Source organism: Rousettus aegyptiacus, unplaced genomic scaffold (assembly GCF_014176215.1).
Source record: "Rousettus aegyptiacus isolate mRouAeg1 unplaced genomic scaffold, mRouAeg1.p scaffold_m13_p_13, whole genome shotgun sequence".
Lineage (NCBI taxonomy): Eukaryota > Metazoa > Chordata > Mammalia > Chiroptera > Pteropodidae > Rousettus > Rousettus aegyptiacus.
The window spans coordinates 31,204,803-31,221,058 of NW_023416288.1; the positions used below are offsets into that span (position 1 = coordinate 31,204,803).

The 16,256-nt window shown below is 34.1% G+C and overlaps 1 protein-coding gene across 4 annotated transcripts in view; it reads left to right on the forward strand.

Moving 5' to 3' along the window:
• SP4 (Sp4 transcription factor) overlaps positions 1–15,662 on the forward strand; it is a 56,482-nt gene extending 40,820 nt beyond the window's left edge. For 2 of the 4 annotated variants that reach the window (XM_016159578.2, XM_016159579.2), the window contains exons 5-6: positions 3,750–3,949; positions 12,165–15,662. In XM_016159578.2, coding sequence (XP_016015064.1) covers positions 3,750–3,949; positions 12,165–12,412 — 448 coding nt within the window. In that variant the 3' untranslated portion in view covers positions 12,413–15,662. The other 2 variants (XM_016159580.2, XM_016159581.2) reach the window with 2 other exon arrangements.
• The last annotated feature ends 594 nt before the right edge of the window (positions 15,663–16,256 follow it).

The following is a 16,256-nucleotide window of genomic DNA, read 5'->3' on the forward strand; positions in this document are numbered from 1 at the left end:
ATTTAATTTAACTAATTGGCATACAGTTGTTCTTGTTTATGAAAATATCACCGACTTCAACTATTACTGTCGAATTGTCTATTTCTTCCTTCATTTCTGTTGGTTTTTACTTCGTATGTTTTGGTGCTCTTTCGTCACTCTCTTGCTTAAGTGCATGTGTGTTTACAGTTGTTATGTCTTTCTGATGGATTGACCACTCTCTTCTTATCAAATCCCCTCTTTATTTCTAATAACATCTTTTGTCTGATGTTAGTATAGCCACACCAGCTTTCTTGTGGTCGTTATTGACATATCTTTTTTCATTTTGCTTTCAATCTCTTTGTATCTTTCAAGGAAAACATGTCACCTGCATGTAGTTGGCTCATTCTTTTTAAAATTCCAATCTGAAAAAATCTGCCTTTTGATTGGATTGTACAATCCATTTACATTTATGTTACTGATGTGGTTGAATTTATTTGCTATTTTTTTGTTTTTTTTATATCGCATGCCTTTTTTTTTTCCTCTGTACCTCCTTTACTTTCTTTTGCATTAAGCGAATATAATATATCATTTTAACTTATAATTTTAGCATTTTAATTTCATTAATGATTTTTTTCACTGTATTATTTTGAGTTATTTCCTTAGTGGTTGCTCTAGGCCGTAATATATATTTCTTAACTTAGGATCGGTTTAAGATTTATAGTAACTTAATTCCAGTGAGTTATAGAAAAGTTACCCCTATTGAGGTCTATTCACTTTTACTTCTTTTTGTGGTATTATTGTTATTACACATATCTATATCACATATCATATAATTATGATCATTTTATATAATTTTACTTTTAAAGAAGTGGAGAGAAGGCTAGCAAGTATATGTAGCTTTTCCTGTGTTAACTGCCTCACTTCTAGTTCTCTTTGTTTGTTCCTGTGGATTCGAGATCCCATCTAGAGTCATTTCCTTAGTCCAGTATACAGCTTTGCTCCCATCTTTGTGCTAATATTGGCAAATATGTTACATATATTGCATTTCTATAATGTTATAGGCTTGCAAATACATTTTTACGTATTGTTTTATAAAGTTGCTTTTTAAAACCAGTTTCAAGAAGAAATGTGCACTTATACTGCTCTTTATAATCACATAATGACCATCGCTGGTGCTCTTCTGTTGCTTTGTGTGCTTTGAGTTCATTTGCTTTCAGCCTGAAGAACTTGCTTTAGTGTTCCTTTCAAAGCAGGTCTGCTAGCAACAAATTATGTCAGTTTTTGTTCATCTGGGAATATCTTTATTTCATCTTCATTTTTGAAAGATAGCTTTGCTGGATATAAGATTCTTAGTTGAGGTTTTTTGTTTGAGAACTTTGAATAAATTTTCCCACTGCCTTCTAAACATCATTTGTGCTGAGAAGACAGCTTTTAATCTTAGTGGGGTTCCCTTGTAAGTGATGACATTTTTCTCTTGCTGCTTTCAAGTTTTTGGCCTTATATTTGGATTTCAAGGTTTTTAGTATAAAGTGTCTATTTATGAATCTCTGCATTTATCCTACTTGGAGTTTATTGAGCTTCATGGCATGTGTAAGTTAATGTTTTTCCATACTTTTTCAGCCATTTTTTCTTTGAATATTTTTTTCCTACTCTTTCTTCACTTCTCTACTCTCCCATCCTCTCCTCACCCCTTCCTACCTATATTTATGTTGGTATCCCACATTTCTGTGAGACTGTTCATTTTTCTTTATTTCTTGTTTATTTGGGTTGCATAATCTCTGTTGTATATTCAACATCCCTATTTCTTCTCTCGAATACATCTAGTGAATTTTCATTTCAGATGTACTTTGCATCTCTAGAGTTTGCAGTTGGTTCTTTTAAAAATAATTTTAACTTTATTGATATTCTCTACTTGATGTGACATTGTCTTTATATCTTGCTTTTGTTTCTTTAACCATGATGTCCTTTAGGTCTTTGAACATATTTTCAGTGGCTCCTTTGAAGTCTTGCTAAATCTGGTTGCTGTCACAAGCAATTTCTCTTCCCTGCTTTTCTCCCAGGTGTGGGTCATACTTTTTTGTTTCTGTTTTTGTTTACATAACTCAATTTTTTGTTAAATCAGTTTTTTGTTTACATAAATCTTTTCGTTAGAAACTGGATAGTTTAGATACTGTATTATAGCAGCCCTTAGTACTTGCCCCCTGTGCTTTCCCAACCCAGCTTTTTATTGTTCACTTGTTTAGTGACTGGCTGGATTATTTTAGAGACACCCTTCCCATCTCCAGTAGGAAGCTGTCACTCCCCGGGGGATGCAGACTCAGGGGTGTTCTGATAATGACTCTGGGATGACTGTGGTTTTGGCTGAGATATTTTTGACTGTCCTCTTTCCCTGACCGCACCCAGGTATTAAACTCCACTAATTGCCAGCTGATTGCTCTATTGTTTTCAACAATGCCTTGGAGCATCTGTTCCTACCACAGACTGATCCTATCAGATTCTTTTAAGTGCTAGATCACTAGGTCTATGTTTGAGAATTTATTCTGATCTTGAAAGTTGCTTCCTAGCTATCTTTTCTGGCTTCTCTCTGCCAACCTAAGCAAGCCTGTAGTTTAGTCTATTTCTCCAGTTGCCTTTTGCAACAATCTCCACTGTTTTTTAAGAGGTCCCGGAGGCTCAAAGTTCTCCACACTTTGTTGCAAATGAAGCCAGTCATCAGTGTGGGGGAAGTTTGGAGCCCTCTATTTTATCCTCTGCTCTCCCTCTGTGTCCTAGGTCTTGAACTGGGGGTTGAGACAGTGGCATGTTTTCTGAGTGGCATCCCTGCTCTAGGAGCTGGGCATTTGGACATGTTGTGGGGGGAGGGGGCGGGCAGCAGTAGTCTCAGATGGTTCTTGGCTTTCCTCTCCTGGCTTGGGACCTCTGATATATGGACTGCAAATGAGCTGGGTTAATAGCGATCTGGACCCCAGTATTTTCTTCATGCCCTATCCAAGGTAGACCCTATGTCTCAGGAGTTGGTATTTAGTGGAGGAAGGGAGCTCTGTACCTATTGTCCACACTCACCTTAGCCTCAGCCACAGGTAGCTGGGGGTAGAATGAGAAATGCTGACAACCTGCCCCTCCTGGGAACATAGGCCTCTCACCAGAAAGTGGGAGGAGAGGGAACCCTGTCCTTGGCTGCACTAGTCTGCAGAGTTCTATGTCAAGGGAGGCGTGGGAGAGAGGGAGCGTCTTGGTTCATGTATCACAGTCTCTCACTTTTCATACCAAGTTCTGTTCCATTTTCATGACTAAGTGTTTCTTTATTTGCTGTATGCTCTTAGGTCCATTTCCAGAGACTGTAGATGGTGTTTGTTTTTTATAATTGTCACCAGTTTCATTGGGGTGTCGGTCCATGGAGCATGTTACACTGTCTTGCTGGAACTGAAGCTCTGAATCTTAACGTTTAAATGGGGAATATCACCTTTTGGTATTTTAGAGAAGAATCTTCAAATGTCTTGTAAAGCTTAGAGACTTTTTTCCCCAAGGGAAGAGCCTATGAAGAAATGAACATGAAGTCCATGACAGAACATAAACTCGCTGATATTGATGTTTTTCATAGCATTTTTGAGTTTAGTACATAACCAAGGGTTTTTTTTTAACTGAATTTTTTTTTTAATATTTAACTACAGTTAAGGCATCACAATTTTAAAAACCCATTCAGAAAAGCATAATTTCTCTTTTATTTTCCATAATAGTAAGCTTGGTGTTTGGGATTGTAATTAATGTTTGGTTTTTGTTTCTGTTAGAGGCAGTAATGAACCGGGAAAAAAGAAACAGCATATCTGTCATATTGAAGGATGTGGAAAAGTTTATGGCAAAACATCTCACCTACGAGCACACCTTCGCTGGCATACTGGAGAAAGACCTTTTGTGTGCAACTGGATGTTTTGTGGCAAAAGATTCACAAGGAGTGATGAGCTTCAGAGACATAGAAGAACCCATACAGGTTAGTTGGTTTATTCAGGACTTGTACTTTTTGCTTATTTTTTTCAGTACTTAGATGAAAATTTCAGCTATAGCTATCAAATTGGAAATACAGAAATTAAAAAGAGAATTCACTTTGGTGATTATATGGAAGATGTTAAGATCAAAATTCTTTACCTCATTTCTGAGACATTTTATTCTATTTTTTATAAGCTTTATCAATGTAAGAAGACTGCCCCTACCCCTGTTCTGCTCTCCAAAGAAAACCATATTTAATCTTTTAACTATTTTTATATTTTTATTCTTCCTGGAGTGGCTGCCATATATTTAAATAATACAGTGTTACTTGTTAATCTTTCAGTTTTAGACAGTATGCATTGACTTCTTACATTGAGAGTTAAGAATTTACCTCACTTTGAACCATCTGATAACGTTCAGTTATTTTTAACTATATGCAGGCATGGCATTGTCTCTCGACTCACTGCTCTCTGATTTGTTATTTCCGTGTCTGTTCTTCATTTCCCATCCCTTTCACCTCCTGACTTCTTTCACCTAAACTTTTACTGTCTTCTTTTTCTCTTGATGTTAAAATGTTTACTTTTTTTTCAGTAAGCACTTTCTCCTTTTTTAAAATAGCTTATTAGTTTTTAAGGCTTAAAATTAGTAAATAATAATTACATTATGACTGCAATGTACTGTGGTTACATATTCTTTCCTGTGTGTTTTTGCTTTTTCATAGTTTTTAATTGTCTTTTCCCCACTTGCATCGTTATTTCAACTTGTTTATTATTTCAGTTTTTCAAGAATAATATCAACTCTGTCTACATTCTCCGTATTCTTGGAGGTCTCCAGCTTTCTGATCAAACACAGACTGGTTCCTTTCTAGGGCTTGAGACGTTTTTTTTCCCCTGCTTTATTGGTTTAGACCAAGTGTTATCAAGATCTCATATCTTCGTTTTTCTCAGTTTGCTCCCTTAGTTGCTGGAAAACGTTCTGAATTGCCTTCTATAAAAATGCATGGGGAAGTAAGTTTGTCTGAAGTGTCTTTGTTTTGCTTGTCCACTTAATTAATGGTTTGACCAATACAGAATTCTAGGTTGAAAGTTATATTCATTCAAAACATTGACGACACTGCTCTGTTGTCTTCTTTCATGGTATACTAATACGAAGTATATTGTTCTCTTGTTTTTTGTAGGTGACCTAATTTTTCCCTTAAACTTTTAAGAGCTTGTTTGTTTGTTTATAACTTTTTGTTTGATACAATTTTGTACATTTGGAAGCGTTGCAAAGATAGTATAGGAGGCTCTCATATCCTTCACCAAGCTTCCTCCAAAATTAACCTCTCTCGTAACCACAGTAACATAAAAACTAAAAAGTTAACATTGGTACAATACTGTTAATTAAACTAAAAATGTTCGCACAAATACACATTTTCTGTTACTGGCATTCAATCCAGAATACCACATTACATTTATCTTTTATGGCTCTTTAGTCTTCTGCAGTCTGTGAAATTTTTTTCTGCTTTCCTTGGCTTTTCTTGACCTTTACATTTTTAGAAGGTTAGGTATTTTGGAGAATATCCCCCAATTTGGTTTTGTCTGATATTTTCTTATGATTAGATTGAGGTTATGAATTTCTGTTGGGAAAAATATCATAGATATTATTGCCCTTCTCAGCACATTATGTCAGGGAGTACAGGGTGTCAGTATGTCTTATTGGCAATATTAACCTTGATGAATTGGTTAAGATAGTATGTGCCAGGTATCTCCACTGTGAAGTTATTTTATTCTTTCTATCCTCTGTTCATTATAATCAAGTCAGTCAGTCCAGTCCACACTCAAGGGGAGGGAAATTAAGCTCTACCTCCTGGAAAGAGAAGTATCAAAGAATTTGTGGCTTTACATGAAAACAACCACAGTAATTAGTAAGTATTTTTAAGGCAATTCATCGAGTCTACACAAATATCCTGTTTCTCTTTAAGGAAAATACTAACATTTGACTTTTAGCATTCCTCATTGTACCATGCCTACAGCAGTTATTGCTATGCTGTCCTAAAAGTCATTTTACTTGTACAGTTTTCACTTGTACTTCTTGCGTAAGGAAGATTTATACCTTCTTCCCCAATTATTTGTTTATTCAGTCATTTATTTATATCATTATGGAGTGACTTGAGGGTTAATAATCCATTACTGTCATTATTTTTCTTGCTCAAATGTTTCATCTTTGGCCAATGTAAGTTATTTTAGATGGTCGTCTCTATCTTTTTGACATGCCCTCATCTAATTTTAACTGTAAGAGCTTTCTTTTAATCTTCGATGTTCTCTTAATTTTATAATTATGTATGTAGTCATAAATTTTCATTTATTGTGCAAACTGGTTGGACTCATCAACTCTGGGTTCTCCCCCATCCACCTTGTAATTGGAGAGTTTAATACATTTATATTTAGTACAGTGAGTGGTAAGGACTCCTGCCATTCTGTTGTTTCCTGTATGTCTTCTTTTTTGTTCCTGTATTCCTCCATTATTGACATTTTGAGTTACATAAATTTTCCTCGTGTTATTTTAATTCTTGTTATTTTTAATCATACATAATATATTTTAGTTATTTTGTCAGTGGTTGCCTACCTTGGGGAGTATAATTACATTGTATAGTGATCTAGTTTGGATTAATACCAACTTTATATCCATAGCATATAAAACTTTTCTCCCATATAGCTCTGTCTCCCCATCTGCTGTTACTTTAACCAATTACATTTTCATACATTATGTACTTATCAACACAGGTTTATAATTATTGCTTTATGCAGTCGTGTTTTAAACCAGATAGGAGAAAAAAATGAGTCACAAATCAAAAATGCATTTATACTGCCTTTTACGTTTACTATAATTACCTTACCTGTTCTTTATTCTTTCATGTGGATTTAAGTGACCATCTAGTGCCTTTTCACTTCAGCCTGAAGAACTTCCTTTAGTATTTCTTGTAGGTGCTGATCTCCTAGTGGCAAATATTTCAGTTTTTATTAATCTAGGAATTTCTTAATTTGTCTTACTTTTGAAAGATAGTTTTTCTATATAGAGAATTCTTGGTAGACATAGAGAATTCTTGGTTGACAGTTTTTTTCTTTATCTTTGACTACATCCAACTGCTTTCTGGCCTCCACGATCTCCAATGAAAAATTTTCATTAACAATCCCTTGTAGGTAATGAGTCATTTTTCTCTTGGCTGCTTTCTAGATTCTCTCTTTGTTGTTTTTCTTACTTTAAACATTTTATTATTATGTGTCTCATCGCCAATCTCTTTGCATTTAACCTGCTTTGAGTTTATTGGATTACCTCCAAGTCAGGTTAAATACAACAATCTTATATGTGGGGTTTTCCAAAGAACCACTGGATGGATCAGAGAATGAGAATTTTGGGGCAATGAGGTTTTGAAAGAGCTCAGCTCTGTTCTGCTTCCTCTAGTGGGAATAGAAAATGGAAATAGCCAAATTAAAACACAAAGCTTTCTGTTCTTACCAAGATTTCAGCCATTTTTCTTTAATAAACACTCCCCGAATTACTGCAAGCCTTGATTAATTTCTGGATTCTAACCGGCTTGATTTTGATTGTTTTGGTTTGATTTTCTAATTCTTTTCAATAGAGGAGTGAATGTTTGGAGGTCACCATCTCTACTGACATTACCTCTTAATAGTTTCTTTCTCCTCCCTTTATTTCTGAAGAATTAAAAGGATTGGAAAGAGTTGATGAGTTCTGTTTGTGGCATGTTGAATGATGCTGCCTATGGCACATCTGGGAGATGTCCGGTTCACAGTTGAGTTGAGGAATCTGGATCTTGATGTAGTCATCTATTTATAGATAATAGTTAATACTATTAGTGTAGCTAAGTTTTTTTTAAAGGCATTTATGACGAAATAACCACAAGGCTTCTGTATTCGACTAGATAATTGCTGAAGGAGAAAATGAAAAATTTACACATTATGCAAATTGATGTCCCTGTAAATCCATGGTCTCAGATGTCAGCCAGTCTCTCAGAGTAGTCTATCAATCCTATTCTTTCTGTCAGCTTCCTTAGTATTTTAATAATTACCTAAACCTTCTTAAGTGTTCTTAAGTCCCTTGTATTTCTCGCTCAGTCTCCCCTTACTCCCAGTCTTTTACTTCAAGAAAATTAAATCCACATGACTTCTCTCAAATTATCATCATGCCCCCTTTTAATTTACTTTTATCCACAGATAATAATAAAGGAGAATTGAGGATACTCATGAAAAGATTTGTTTAGATATTCTAGGCTGGGTAGGTAAGAGTATCCAGTAAGGCCTGATGGGTTGAAGGCACTGGAAGGGGGGGTGGGGGTAAGAGGGATCCAGAAACTGCAGGTTTCTCAGTTTGAATAACTAGGTTTCTTAGAACAAATCAAAAAAAAATATTTTTGTAATGTGAGTTACATGTAAAAGTCTAGTTATTTTTTCTAAGAAATTGTGTATAGCTGCATATGGACATTTGGTGTAAGTTACTCATTGAATAAAGGGTGTATTTATAATTGGCTATAACAAATTGAAGATATTTAAACATTTCCATGTAGCGGGTTAAATTGTGTCTCCCAGAAAGATATGTTCAAGTCCTAATCCCTGATATCTGTGAATTCAAACTTATTCAGAAATAGGTTCTTTGTGGATTGAGCATATTAAGATGAGGCGATACTGTGCCTGGTGCCTAGGTTTTAGGACCTAGTAGGCTTTAACTCCAATGACTGATGACCATCTAAAAAGGGGAGAAGACACAGAGACACTGGAGAAGAGGCCACGTGAAGACAAGCAGAAATTGGAGAGATGCAGCTTCAAGCCAGTGAGTGCCAAGGATTGCCAGAAGTCACCAGAAGCTAGGATGAGGCAAGGAAGGATTCTTCTCTAGAGCTTCTGGTGGAAACATTGCCCTACTGACACCTTAGTTTTGGACATGTAGCCTCTAGAACTTTGAGGGAATAAATATCTGTTGTTTTAAGCCACCTGGTTTGTGGTATTTTCTTATGGAAGCCGTAGGAAACTAATACAGCCCCTTAGTTTCCTCCTGAAATTAATTAATTTGTAAATATGGAGGTATGTTATCAAATGAAAAATTCAGAAATAACAATAATTCATAAAATATTTTGTACATTGTAATAGCTTAGGTTTGAGGGTAACATTTCAAACATCAGGTTACAGGCAGCACTTTAACAGCCATGATCGGCTCCTGATGGTCACTTCCGATGAATAAAGCTTAAAAGATCTGGTTTATTCCATTCATCCCTCAAATCTATGATGCCACTTGAAAATTGTAGCAGATTTTTTTCTGAGAGAAATTACTGTTAGGAATATCATATTAGGCAAAAGAAGCAATTTTTTCTTCTATTCTCAGTTTATTAAACCAAAATTGTTTGGGTTGTTTTTGAGATTTTTTTTTTAGAGAAATAAAATATGAAATTTGTCCTTGACATGCTTTGGATACTTGTAATGAAAACATTTTATAGATCTTGAACTATATAAATAATGTATCAGCTATAATTTATTTCATTATTAGGCTTTATTTCTTTCAAGGTTTTATCTTCTATAACTATTAGTTTTCTGTCGCTGTCATAACAACCTACCACAAATTTAGCCCCTTAAAAACACACACGTTTATTATATAACAGTTTCTTTAAGTCAGAAGTTCAAGTAAGCTTGGTCTGGGTCCACTTACCCTCTTACAAAGTCTAAATCAAGGTGTCAGCTGGGCTGTGTTCCTTACCGAAGGCTCTGGGGAAGAATTTGCTTCCAAAATCACTCACGCTATCAACCAAATTCAGTTTTTGCTGTTGCAGGATAAGGGTCCCTCATTCCTTCCGGGCTGTCAGCTAGGGGCTGGTGTTTTTGCTCTAGAGGCTGCTAACATTCCTTCTCATCCTTCCTCTGTGGCCCCTCCAGCAGTGTAGGTCAAGTCCCTCTCAGACTTCTGATTTATCCGATTTCTGATTTCTCCTGCTGCATCCCTCTGACTCCAGCTGAATAAAGCTCTCTGCTTTTACGAGCTCATATGATTAGACTGAGCTCACTCACATGTTTCAGAATAATCTCCTTATATTAACCTCTATAACTTTAGTTAATATTTCTTTTTTCATATAATAAAACATATTCATTAGTTCCAGGGATTAGGGTATGGATATTTGGGGGGGAGGAGCAATTCTGCTGACCATAAGTAAACTCATATCAAATTTTGATAATTAATTACATTAATTATAAAAACTATTAACCTACTAAGAATAATTGTGAAATAATGAAAATAATAAAAATATTATAGCATGTATAATTAGTACAAGAACTCTGTACCTCCTTGAAATAAAGTATAATATAATGTTTGCTAAGAGTAGGAGATTTAGAAATTGATACCACAGAAAATACAGTTCTCTATGGAAGGATTATTTAATTGTACAACATAATTTACTTATTTAGAGGTTCTAGCCACTTTCATTGCTTGAAGTTAATTGGACACCCACACCACTTAGGAGTAGACAGACTAGAAAGTCCGTACACAAATCATTTCCCATTTATCTTACAGTTTGCCATGAAGTAGCTGAGGACTTAGATTTTTTCCTTAATTGAAACTTTAACCATAGCTCCACGTGGTTGCAAATGACTATCCCAAGAAAATTGGTTTCTTTAGAGTTAGAAATTCTCACTTATTTATTTCATTTTTTTATCACCAGTGTGTCATCAAGTGTTCCACAAATATTTGTTGAAAAATGACTAAGTTCATGAAATTACAGCTTACAAATATTTATCGAACAGCCAGTGTGTAGGTCGATCACCCAGTTGATTCAGTGCTTATTGCATGATCGCGTGCCATCAGGCCATCACCACCTGATTTCTTTTTGATTTTTCTTGGCTGTTGTTGCTATGGAGCAAATTAACTTCCAAGCCTCTGCTCACTCATCATTAAAATGAAAGTGTAAAATTAGTTCTTTAAGATTTCTTCCAGCTTTAAAATTTGTCAACAGAATTTTTCTTTTGAAAGCAAATGGGGAGCTTGCAAGGTGTAAAGTTCAAAATTGATCCTAAACTTAAAGCCTCGTTTAATTGCTTTCCATCCTTATCTAGATGTCAGCATTCATAAAATGCAACTCATTTTACTTTAAAGCTTAACTGCCTTTATTTTTAATGTCTGAGAATTTTGTATAAACCATTTATTTATCCTTTTATTCAATTTTTCAAGACCGAAAGAGAAAGAAAAGTTCAATGAGATACTGCAAATGCAATTTTTTAAAAAATAAAAGCAAACACATAAAGAAGAGGGGAAATTATCTGACATGGACAAACTTGAACCTATAGATTTTCTCTTGGTAAGTCAAAACCAGGACCAAGCTAAGAAGTCAGCTGAACTGAACTTCCTTGTTATCCAAGTTCTACTGTCAGACTGAGAAAACATTCATTTCCTTAAGTAACCGTTTTAGAAGGAAGGACTAAAGATGATAGGTCTATTGTGAAGATCACAATATACTAATTAACCAGATTTTTCATACCCGATCTATTATACACAAAATTGAAATGTTTTTCTTCCCTTTTTATTTAACATTTTATTTTTATTCCAGAATATGGAAGAGGTTAGTTCCAGAAGGACTATCTTACATCTTAAACAGAGCATACTTAAGGATCATGTTGTATACCAGAACCTGACGGTCTTATTCTGGGAGACTTAAAAACTCTCTTAGTTGAAATGCAGTATTTGTCCAACTCTCATTTTTGCCTTGTGAGGAAACTCAAAACACTATTAAATTATGATCTGATTTTATTTGAAATAGTTCTAAGATATGTTCATGCCTTTAGGCATTATAACCAAAACCCAAGTAGTAGTTTTAAAGGAAGAGTAGATGTAAGCCTTGAACATCATATGTTTTTATACCTGGAAGTGATTCTTCTGATCACGTTTGAAACCCTCTTATTTCATAGATGAGAAACTGAGGCCCAGCGTGGTTATTTCACTTGCTCCGTTTTATTTACAGTTCTTGGCAAAACCAGGAGTTAACTCAGGTCTTTTATTCCCAGTCACATGCTCTTTCTCCTCTAACCACACTACTTGTTTGATAGCATTTTAAAATAAAAACAAAGTATTTTGCTGCTAGTCAAAAGTTAAATGAAAATGTAGTATGACCAGAAGAGAAATTATTTTAAATTATGATTTTATTTAAACAAAATTAACTACTATTTATTTACTATTTTTCTGTTTAGGTGAAAAGAGATTTGAATGCCCAGAATGTTCTAAAAGATTTATGCGGAGTGATCATCTCTCCAAACATGTCAAAACGCACCAGAATAAGAAAGGTGGTGGGACAGCTCTTGCCATTGTTACCTCGGGAGAACTGGACTCGTCTGTTACAGAGGTGCTTGGCTCCCCAAGAATTGTCACAGTTGCAGCCATTTCTCAAGATTCAAATCCAGCAACTCCCAACGTTTCAGCCAATATGGAAGAATTCTGAAAAATTATTCATAACAGAGACCTCTAGTGCTGCACTTAAGTTTACACACCTTTGAAAATCTGGAAATGGGCTGGTCAAGTGGATTACAGAGTAGGAAATCACATTTTCATTTTTGGCTTCTTTAAGTATTCCAAAATTTTGGGTCAACATGTGAAGTGTTGTATTTTTAAAAACACAAAAAGCAAACTGATGTACTGGAAACAGATAGAAAAGTATTTCCTCCATACTGTAAGTTGTAGTTATTTGAAAATGTCTCACATGTTTAAAATGAACCTTCCCCTCTCTTAACATCATGTGTTAATGTGTTTAGAAAGACAGACCTCAAGTAGTTTACAGGCTGGACCTTAATTGGACTTGTTTTCTTTGAAATTCAATCAGTAATAATGTACATGATTTTTTTTTTTTTTCTACAGCACAGAAAACAAGATAGCTAATTGATGATAGGGATAATACTTTATTTTCTTAGCTTGATATTTGGAAAGCCAACTGAAAATGGTTTTGGCCGTCTTTTCTAAATGTTAGGAATTCTTCAACAGTTGAATTAGTTAAGTCCCAAAACAGTAATCTGAGATGCCTCTCAGATCATTATGACCACTACATTATAGTAGTGTGTATGCAGACAATCAGTGACGTTTAATTACTTTCTCCATTTGGAGACACAAGAGGAACTTAGAGCTAAACCTTAGGTTAAATTTTAGATTGAAACCTTAGGAAAATACTGGGGTGGGGGGGAAATGGTTAAAACAAAACTCATAAAAACTTCAGAAAAATAAAATGAGGCAACTTAACATGTAAGGTTTTGAAGTTAGGATTGATTATATTCTTAATCCTAGATCGTACCACAAAATTCATTTTAAATGTTTATATTGGAAATATTTGCATAGAGTATAAATTGTTCTGTAGTTTCATATTCTGTAAATATGAGTTATGTTGACAATGTGCAGAATTCTTTACGCTTTGACTTGGTAGCCAAAGAAAGAATTATCACACTTTTTTTTAAGGCCAGCAGAAAATTATGTTTTAACTACATTATAATTTTCATTTTCCTCTCTACTAAAGATTAGCTAATCTCATTTTATTTCTAGTACTGTGTTAGAAGGCTGATTAAGAATTCATAGCACAGTAATGTCTCTATGTTATGTCAATAACTGAATTTTTCCTAAAAAGACAGCCTAACAAATATATAACAGATGTGATATTATGAAGCAAAAATTATTTTTTAAAAATCAGAATGATTTTTAGTCAAGTGACTAAAGAAAAAATGTATTTCATTGTTTATGCAAGGGTCTTATAGGAAAGATGGCCAAAAGTTTCATATGAAAAAAGTTTGGATTATATCAGTAGCTTAACTATTAGTAAGATATTTCCTATTTTAAAAATGTATTTACACAGAATCATAATGGAATTGGAATCAACCGTTTGAAAACTAAAAGTTTTTAACTGCTTGGTTTATTAACATCATTAGATTGGGGACTGTTTGAATATCAGTAATGTTTTCTTGTGTGTTCGCTATTATTTCAGGAAAAGTACTACTCATGTGAATTCTCTTCCAAAATTGTGATGTTTCTTGTATTTTTGATGAAGGAGAAATACTGTAATGATCACTGTTTACACTATGTACACTTTAGGCCAGCCCTTTGTAGCGTTATATAAAACTGAAGGTCTTTTGTGCTTTCAGTTTGTATAAAAAAGCTTTGAGATTAAAGGAAAAAAAATTTTTACACTGTGGTTATAAATTTCAAGTTTCTTAAAGCTTTTGTAGACTTGTAACAAAGTCTTTAAATTTTAGTTGGATTTTGTAAATTGTTTTGTATATTTTATTTAATGTACTCTTAACAACTGATGTATCTGGCTTTAAGACATCAGACTCAGTTTGTTGTTTTGTTTGGTACAGAGGAGCATTTGGTAGTGTTAATTTTAATTTTATTATATAGGAGCTGAAACATCAAATATATATTTTATCATTATGCTACACAATCAGTGCTATAAATTTTTTTATGCAAAGAAACTTTCCTAATGTTTGAATCATGTTTTCTCAGAGTGACACTTTCTGTTGTTGATAATACCAAGTATGAGCTCTCTGCACCATTATTCCATGAACCAGTTTTAATGCATACCTATGTATGCTCTTCGCAGACGAAAGTTACTTTTAATCAACAATGAGGCCTATTATAAATTTAACAAACTGAATCTGGATAGCTTTATAGCATATAAAATATAGTAATTTGTGTTAGCAGGTGCACATTTTACCACTGAAATTAGAAATATTTTGACAGTCAGTTCTGCATACCATTCTGAATCCACTCTTCTGTCTTATATGAATCGTAAATTTCAATGTCCTTTATTTGACTCAGTGGGATATAGCTGTTATAAGTAATAGGGCACAGATGTGCAGTAGTCTTGTTTAATGGCATTTCACTGTTCATTCTCTCTGCCACTGTTATAAAACTTTTCTTTATTGTAATTATCAGTGCAAAGCTATGTATTTATCATGGTAGAACTCCAGTGTTAGAATAGTTTTTTCTTACAGTATTCTTTTTTTGGTTAGGTTTGTGTATGTGTTGCTGATTACATTAGAACTTGATGTTAAGTCATTATTTATCACACTCATGAGAGCAGTAATAAAAGTGTGTAATCTAGGAGAAAAAGTTAATTTGTCAAACTTAGATAAGCATGATGTTTAGGTCCTATTTTTCAATTTTATAACTGTTTTATTGCAACAATATTTGTATTTAAGTCTTCATTTTAATGCCTTGTGGTGTTTTTTTATGCATGTCACTAGGTTGTCATCCCACATAAATTGATGTGCAGCATAGGGTATTAAATCTACATAATGATTTTAAAACAGAAATAGTTGATGGTAAAATGTAAATGTTTTGCAAAAATTCCTTATAAAAAAGTTTTGTAGTAACATTTCACTTGTAAATTTTTTGTAAGAAAAAAAAAGAAAAAGAAAAAGGAAAAAAAGATGAATTCAGAAAAAATCCTGTTTCCCATATCCTAGAATTTAGACAATTATTCTGCCAGCAAAGCCTCCGGGGCTGTAATTGACATTTTTACAGTGCTGATTTGTATAAAATTTGTTTTTTGTGGATTTGGAAATAAAATCATGTACAAGTTGTTGCCTGCAATAACAATTGCAAGTAACCTATAAAAATTCCCTTGAGTTTAACATGTTTCTTCATTTAATTATGTATACTGTAAAGCAGCAATAAATTGTTTGAACTATCAACCTTCTTATCACAATGAACACTGGAAAGTAAATGCTTCTCACTAGAAAACATGTTGGCAACTCTTCATAATTCCTGGTATTAAGATCTGGTCACTATTTCTCCGAACAGACTGCCAAGGAAGACCAATTCAAATTTCATGTTAATTTGTAACCATTGCTCTGGACATTTATGGAAATTAAAACTTGATTTAGGGTCATTTTTTACTTAAATATTTTTATGAATACTTAAATATTTTACTTAAATATTGAATATGCCACATAGATGCCACAGAAGTCTGTAAGCAAAAGCCGTTGTGTTTTCCTCCTGGGAGAGTCCTGCAAATCTCATGAAGACCCTTATTGACGTAATGAATACACCGTTGTAACACCTTCAGTTAAATTAGATTTCCAAGCCCAGGCCAGATTAGACACAGCGAGATGAGGGCTGGGGGATATGGGGCAGCAGGGGAAATATACTGGCCCACTCGCTGATGGAAGCCTTCAAAGAGTCTGTTTAAATGTATAGTAATTAAGGGCTATAAAGTATATATGTGGGTAGATCGCCTGGTACAGCAAAGCCCTAAGGTAAAGTTACAACTTAGTGTCGTATATATTCATAGATGACTCTGAATC